This window comes from Micromesistius poutassou (assembly GCF_964030765.1).
Source record: "Micromesistius poutassou genome assembly, chromosome: 19".
Taxonomy (NCBI): domain Eukaryota; kingdom Metazoa; phylum Chordata; class Actinopteri; order Gadiformes; family Gadidae; genus Micromesistius; species Micromesistius poutassou.
In genome coordinates, this window is record NC_140289.1 from 13,919,319 (window position 1) to 13,925,318 (window position 6,000).

Below are 6,000 nucleotides of genomic sequence, written 5' to 3' on the forward strand. Positions count from 1 at the left end.
ATCTTTCTACGATCATTAACAAGGTATGTTTGGTAACATTTAGTATTTAGGAAACCTAGTACGGATCTTAATCGCCCACTCGTAATGATTTGTCTGATGTCGTTTTCCACAAACAAAACAGATTTAAGTTGCGATCTTAGTTCCAGGACCGCGGACAGCGCCTTTGCAACTCTTCAATAAACAGCTGGTTACATCGCTACCATTGTTTCCCCTGATTCTCTTTGTTTCTAGAGTAGTATCTAGTGTCCATGGTGAAGCGCTGAGGTGGATATGGACGGAGCTGTGATGGTGAACTCCGAGTCCTCGGAGCCCAACGGCAGCCTCCAGTCCTCCACCGCCCCGCTGCTCTTCCCCGTCAACCCCTGGGACGTCATGCTCTGCATGTCGGGCACCGTCATCGCCTGTGAGAACGCCATTGTGGTGGCCATCATCTTCTACACGCCCACCCTGCGGACCCCCATGTTCGTGCTGATCGGGAGCCTGGCCACGGCCGACCTCCTGGCCGGGGTGGGCCTCATCCTGAACTTTGTGTTCCGGTACGTGGTCTCCTGGGAGAGCGTCAGCCTGGTCACGGTGGGCTTCCTGGTGGCGTCCTTCACGGCGTCCATCAGCAGCCTGCTGGCCATCACGGTGGACCGCTACCTCTCCCTGAGCAACGCGCTCACCTACTCCTCCGACCGGACCCTGCGCTACGTGCACGGCATGCTGCTCTCCACGTGGGGGGCGTCGCTGGGCCTGGGCCTGATGCCCGTGCTGGGCTGGAACTGCCTGGGCGCGCCGGCCGCCTGCAGCGTCGTGCCGCCGCTGACGCGCGCCAACCTGACGCTGCTCGCCGCCGCCTTCTTCCTCGTCTTCTCCCTCATGCTGTGGCTCTACGTGCGGATCTGCGGCATCGTGGTGCGCCACGCGCAGCAGATCGCCCTGCAGCAGCACTTCTTCAGCGCCACGCACTACGTGGCGGCCAAGAAGGGCGTGTCCACGCTGGCCATCGTCCTGGGCACCTTCGGGGCCAGCTGGCTGCCCTTCGCCACCTACTGCCTGCTGGGCCAGAGGGCCGACCCGGCCGTCTACACCTACGCCACGCTGCTGCCCGCCACCTACAACTCCATGATCAACCCCATCATCTACGCCTACCGCAACCAGGACATCCAGCGGGCCCTCCACCTGCTGCTCTGCTGCTCCAGGGGCCACGGGGCCCCCAGGGGCCACGGGGCCCCCAGGTCGCCCAGCGACGTCTGAGCTGGAGGGGGGGAGGGGGGGGGGGTCTGTGTGTGTGTGTGTGTGTGTGTGTGTGTGTGTGTGTGTGTGTGTGTGTGTGTGCGCGCGTCTGTCTGTCTGTCTGTCTGTCTGTCTGTCTGTGTGTGTGTGCGCATCTGTCTGCATCTGTGTGTGTGTGTGTGTGTGTGTGTGTGTGTGCGTGTGTGTGCGCGTCTGTCTGCATCTGTGTGTGGGTGTGTGTGTGTATCCATTGACACTGTTACTTGACGCACCAATGAATGTGTGACGCTACAAATGTTTATCTCACGCATATATGCACTTTATCACGTCTTAAAAACAAACTAAAATGACGTTTAAATGCTGTGATTTTAGATTTTTGGTCTGATTTTGGAAATAGTCAAACAAAGCTGTAATTTTGCACTTTATTAAATGTAAAAAATGCCAAAGCTGTTTTTGCATCGGCCTATTGTGTGTTAAAAAGTTTGTATTTCTCAGTATTGTGGGTCATTTTCTATTTTGTATTGTTCCCTCTGTGATCATTTTTAAGAGGAATATATTAATAAAACAGATTATTCATACATGATCAATTACTCTCACGTGTTTAAATGCTGCTCTCTCTCTCTCTCTCTCTCTCTCTCTCTCTCCTGTTTGAAGAGCCTGTTTGAAGAGACTAATGACACACGGTACAAGCTCCCCCAGAAAGTGACTCCAGTTCACACTAAGCTTGTGTTTGCTGGGCGTGTGCACGGCTTCAGAAAGATGTGCATGAGCACGTAACGAACGCGGGGCGATAGAGAAGGTGCTGCCGGCATCCAGCCAAGATTCCTCATGACAATAATTGAGATTCTATCCAGGTGGTGCTGGTGGTGCTGGTGGGCGTGTCTTGTTTTCCTCCGTCTTCCCACAGGTCCCTCGTGTGTTCCTGATTGAAACCAGGGAGTATAAAAGTGTCTCCCTCTCTCTGGACCATGCTGCACCATGTGGAGCTGTTGCTCATTTTGCTGTATGTCTGTCTTGCTGTTTGATACCTGCCCTTTTTGTTGACCTCCCTTTCTTCCTGGGAAGGGTGCTAGCTAAGCTTGGGGTGCCCTGTACACACGTAGATCAGCTTGTCTAGACACTATGTTAGCTGGGGTACCCTGTACACAGCTCAACGTAGTCTAGAGACACTATGTTAGCTGGGGTACCCTGTACACAGCTCAACGTAGTCTAGAGACACTATGTTAGCTGGGGTACCCTGTACACAGCTCAACGTAGTCTAGAGACACTAGTGAGGGTTTAGGTTCTTCTCTTTCTGAGGAGTGCAGCTCTTTAGTCGTTTTGTTTCGCTTCACTTTGTGTTAACAACCCAATATAGTTCTATATACTTCTTATACTTCTTATACTTCTTCTTAACATAGACACTCAGAACCGATAGGTCTAGGACTCCCCCTAAGTGTTACGTAAGCAGCTGGAATTCTCTTGCATATAGTTCAAAGGTCAAATATTATTTTGTTAATGCCTAAAACAACCAGTGCGACGCCTCGAAGACATCCACTAAGATAATGTTGTTGAGCGTGGTGCTGCAGGCGGTAGGGCTGACCACATGGGCCTCAGCGGGCCACTTGAACGGTTTGGAACTGGAGGAAAGGTGAGGCCGCTCCAGACTGCTAATGGACGCTGTGTTCACACTGGATGTTTGTTCACATCTTTGCCGATCCACCAGGTACCAACAGATGTTGCTCTGACTCTTTTTCAGAGTAATTTTTTGGAAGAATGCAATCGACCAAGAAGCCACTGGATGCAAGGCTGACCCATAGCATGATAGCCAACCCTAGCCCACATTTGAATTGTATTCATAATGTTCAGATCCCAAAGTTATTCATTAACATGAGCTCCATCGTCTGGAGGCCTGTTCTGCCTGTTCTGCCTGGATACGGCCAGAGGGGGACAGTGCTGAACTGAAACAGCATAAGTCAGTCTAAGTCTCAACCATACAGCATGATGTAATGCTCACAAGTTGAAGACGAGAGTGGCCCTCCTATCACTAAAGTACACTGTGGAATTATTTCAGTAATATCAATCAATAGCTTCTCCTTCTCCCACCTAGCACACACACACACACACCTATATACACAAATATACACACAGACACTCACACAAATTGCCTGTGTCTCACTAACAAAATCAACATAAACCATGCACCATTTGTTTTTGCCATATGACATCATGCAGCAAGGCTTAAGGCTAGCTATCTAGCAACAGTGAAACACGCACACAACCAGAATATGTTGCCTGTCATTATTGTGTTTGAACTAGCGTGGTTTGTTGCCCAGACATGCATTTAATAAGTGTGCGTGCGTGTGAGCGTGCGTGCGTGTGTGTGTGTGTGTGTGAGAGAGTATGAGAGACAGGGTTTAATTGCCCAGGCTGGCTCCCTGGTCAGTATTCTGGCTGAATCCAGAATGCTTTATAGAGGGGTGTGTGTGTGTGTGTGTGTGTGTGTCTGTGTGTGTGTGTGTGAGCTGCATTCAACTGTAAAAGAAAAAAGAAATAAATGGAGCTACGAAATGCAACTCTAAATACTATCTCCGTCATTCTTTATGATTCAATAGACCTCTGAAGAATAAGTCCCGCCTCCGAGGCTCCAGTCTATGTGAAATAACATGGGGTTTATGAATGATCATACATAGCAAACTCTGTAGGTGGCGAAGAAGTAAAAGTTGCATCATGTTTTGAACTACACACATTTTCCATCTAGTTTTGACTGTTTTTGGATCGTCGGTGCCGTTAAAGAAGTAAACGATTATTAATTCTACTTAACGGCACCAAAAATCCAAAAACCCAGTTGAAACTAGATGAAAACGGTTGTAGTTGAAAACGTGAGCTTTTACTTCTCCGCCACCTACAGAGTTTGTTATGTACGATCATTCATAAACCCCACGTTATTTCCCATAGACATTTGACCGAGGGAACCGGAGCCTCGGAGGCGGGACTTATTCTTCAGAGGTCTATAGTTAATAATAATTGATGTAAATGTCTGCTTCCTATCAATGTGAGGCTGCTTACCTCGCAAGGCAGCCAGAAACCGCGGGATCACGATCACGTGAGAATCCATCTGATTGGGCCGCAACACAGCGGACCAATCAACAGATGGATTCCCACGTGATCGTGACCAATCAGCGTCCTTTGAGGGACTAGGGCGGGATGGGTGGTGATGGACAGATGGTTAATCAGATCACCTGCAAAGTATTTTTTTAAATGCTTGGGCCCAATTCAGAAAGTCAAATCTCCTAACCTCTATGCCACTTTTCCTTAACCTTTGTGGAAGACGTCATCGGGTCAAGGCGAGAGGAAAAGAAGCTTCCGTTCGAACATAGGAAAGAAAGCACTGTTTAAAATGATTTTGGCCGTTTCTCAATTCGCGTTCTCGTGTGTTCTCGGTAAACGTCATCAGTGGTAGCCCAAGCACTGTTCCAATTCCAAGTACGCGAGTACTGTCGTAAAACCCGGAAGTGATCTCGATGCGTTCTCGATGAGGCCGTTCTACCGAGGATGCATCGGAGGTGACTCGTGTGGACTTGGGACCGTTAAATATCCCAGAATGCATCATCGAGTCCGCTGCTGTTCCAGTTGCAGGTGCGTACTCGCGTTCTCGGAAGTCCGTACTTGAAAGTCCGGACTTGCCAAGTACGTACTTCCAAGTCCGCGAGAACGTAGTCTGCGTACTTGGTATTGAGAAACGGCCTTTGACTCCACTTTTCCTAACCAACGTCATTGTGCGACGTCTCTAGTGTGGAACTACAATTTTCCGAAGATGGACTTCAACAAGCGCTCTTTGATCAATGCGTTCTTGTCGTATTGATTTCAATCAGGTTATCGCCAACAGTGAGAATCACTTAGGTCGGATTTGGCCAACGGGAATATTTGAGGCCAATTGAATCCCAATTCACATGTGAAAAAAGAGGCTAAACTTCTGTTGATGTTGAAATTAACTGCCCAGTAGTCTTTACCACATCTCTCATGTGTCTTCGTGTAGAGTTGGTAAACTTCGTCTGTGGCCTGTTGCTTTATATTGCTGCCGTAAAGGATTTTTGGTTACCAATACCTCCTTTCCTTCGTAAAGGTTGGTCAGGAGTAAAAGTTGCTAAAGGAGGGTTAAAGGTTGAATCGAGGCTCCTTTCCGAAGCATTTTTAGAATTCAATCAACCTTTCCTCCAAATATGTTCGTGTCATCTCGTTAGGAAAGTTCCTAAGCAAAAAACGGAATCTGTAGGCCCCTGCTTTTCCTCTTCCAAATAGTTTCCACAGACGACTTCCAAGCAGTGGCGATTTCAGAGTCTGTTGGGGCCCTAGGCAAAATTTCCTAGGGGGCCCCTCCAACCAAGGTTCATCAGCACTATGTTATATTAATACTGACCAAACCAGTATAAGGTCAGTGTTCATCCATGCATAAAGCATTTATTTATAGTTTTACAAGTCATGGTGAGTGCAAATGCTATGTACTCACATCAAAAGACATTGAATATTGCACTCCACTGAAAGAGTCAGTGTTCACATCAATTGGATAGCACTATGTTAACACTAATGTAGAACATTTAAACTAACAAAGATAGATATAAACATAGTATAAAATGCACACCTAACAGAGGTGTGAAGTGACAATCGAGTACTTGTGAATAGTTTTCTTAGGTAATTAAACCCACATTACAATTCCAGTGCTCATCAAACCCCTTTAAAGGTGCTACATATGATATTCTGAACATTAATATAACAGCAAATACTGGCCTTTGCTAGAGCAAA

General features: G+C 47.8%; 1 protein-coding gene across 1 annotated transcript; it reads left to right on the forward strand.

Annotated features, from left to right (window-relative positions):
- Positions 1 to 270: 270 nt before the first annotated feature.
- Positions 271 to 1,239, forward strand: gpr6 (G protein-coupled receptor 6; the record flags this gene model as incomplete). The annotated part of the gene is made up of 1 exon (XM_084484321.1): positions 271 to 1,239. The coding sequence occupies one exon, from the start codon at positions 271 to 273 to the stop codon at positions 1,237 to 1,239; it is 969 nt and encodes a 322-aa protein (XP_084340447.1).
- Between the last annotated feature and the right edge of the window lie 4,761 nt (positions 1,240 to 6,000).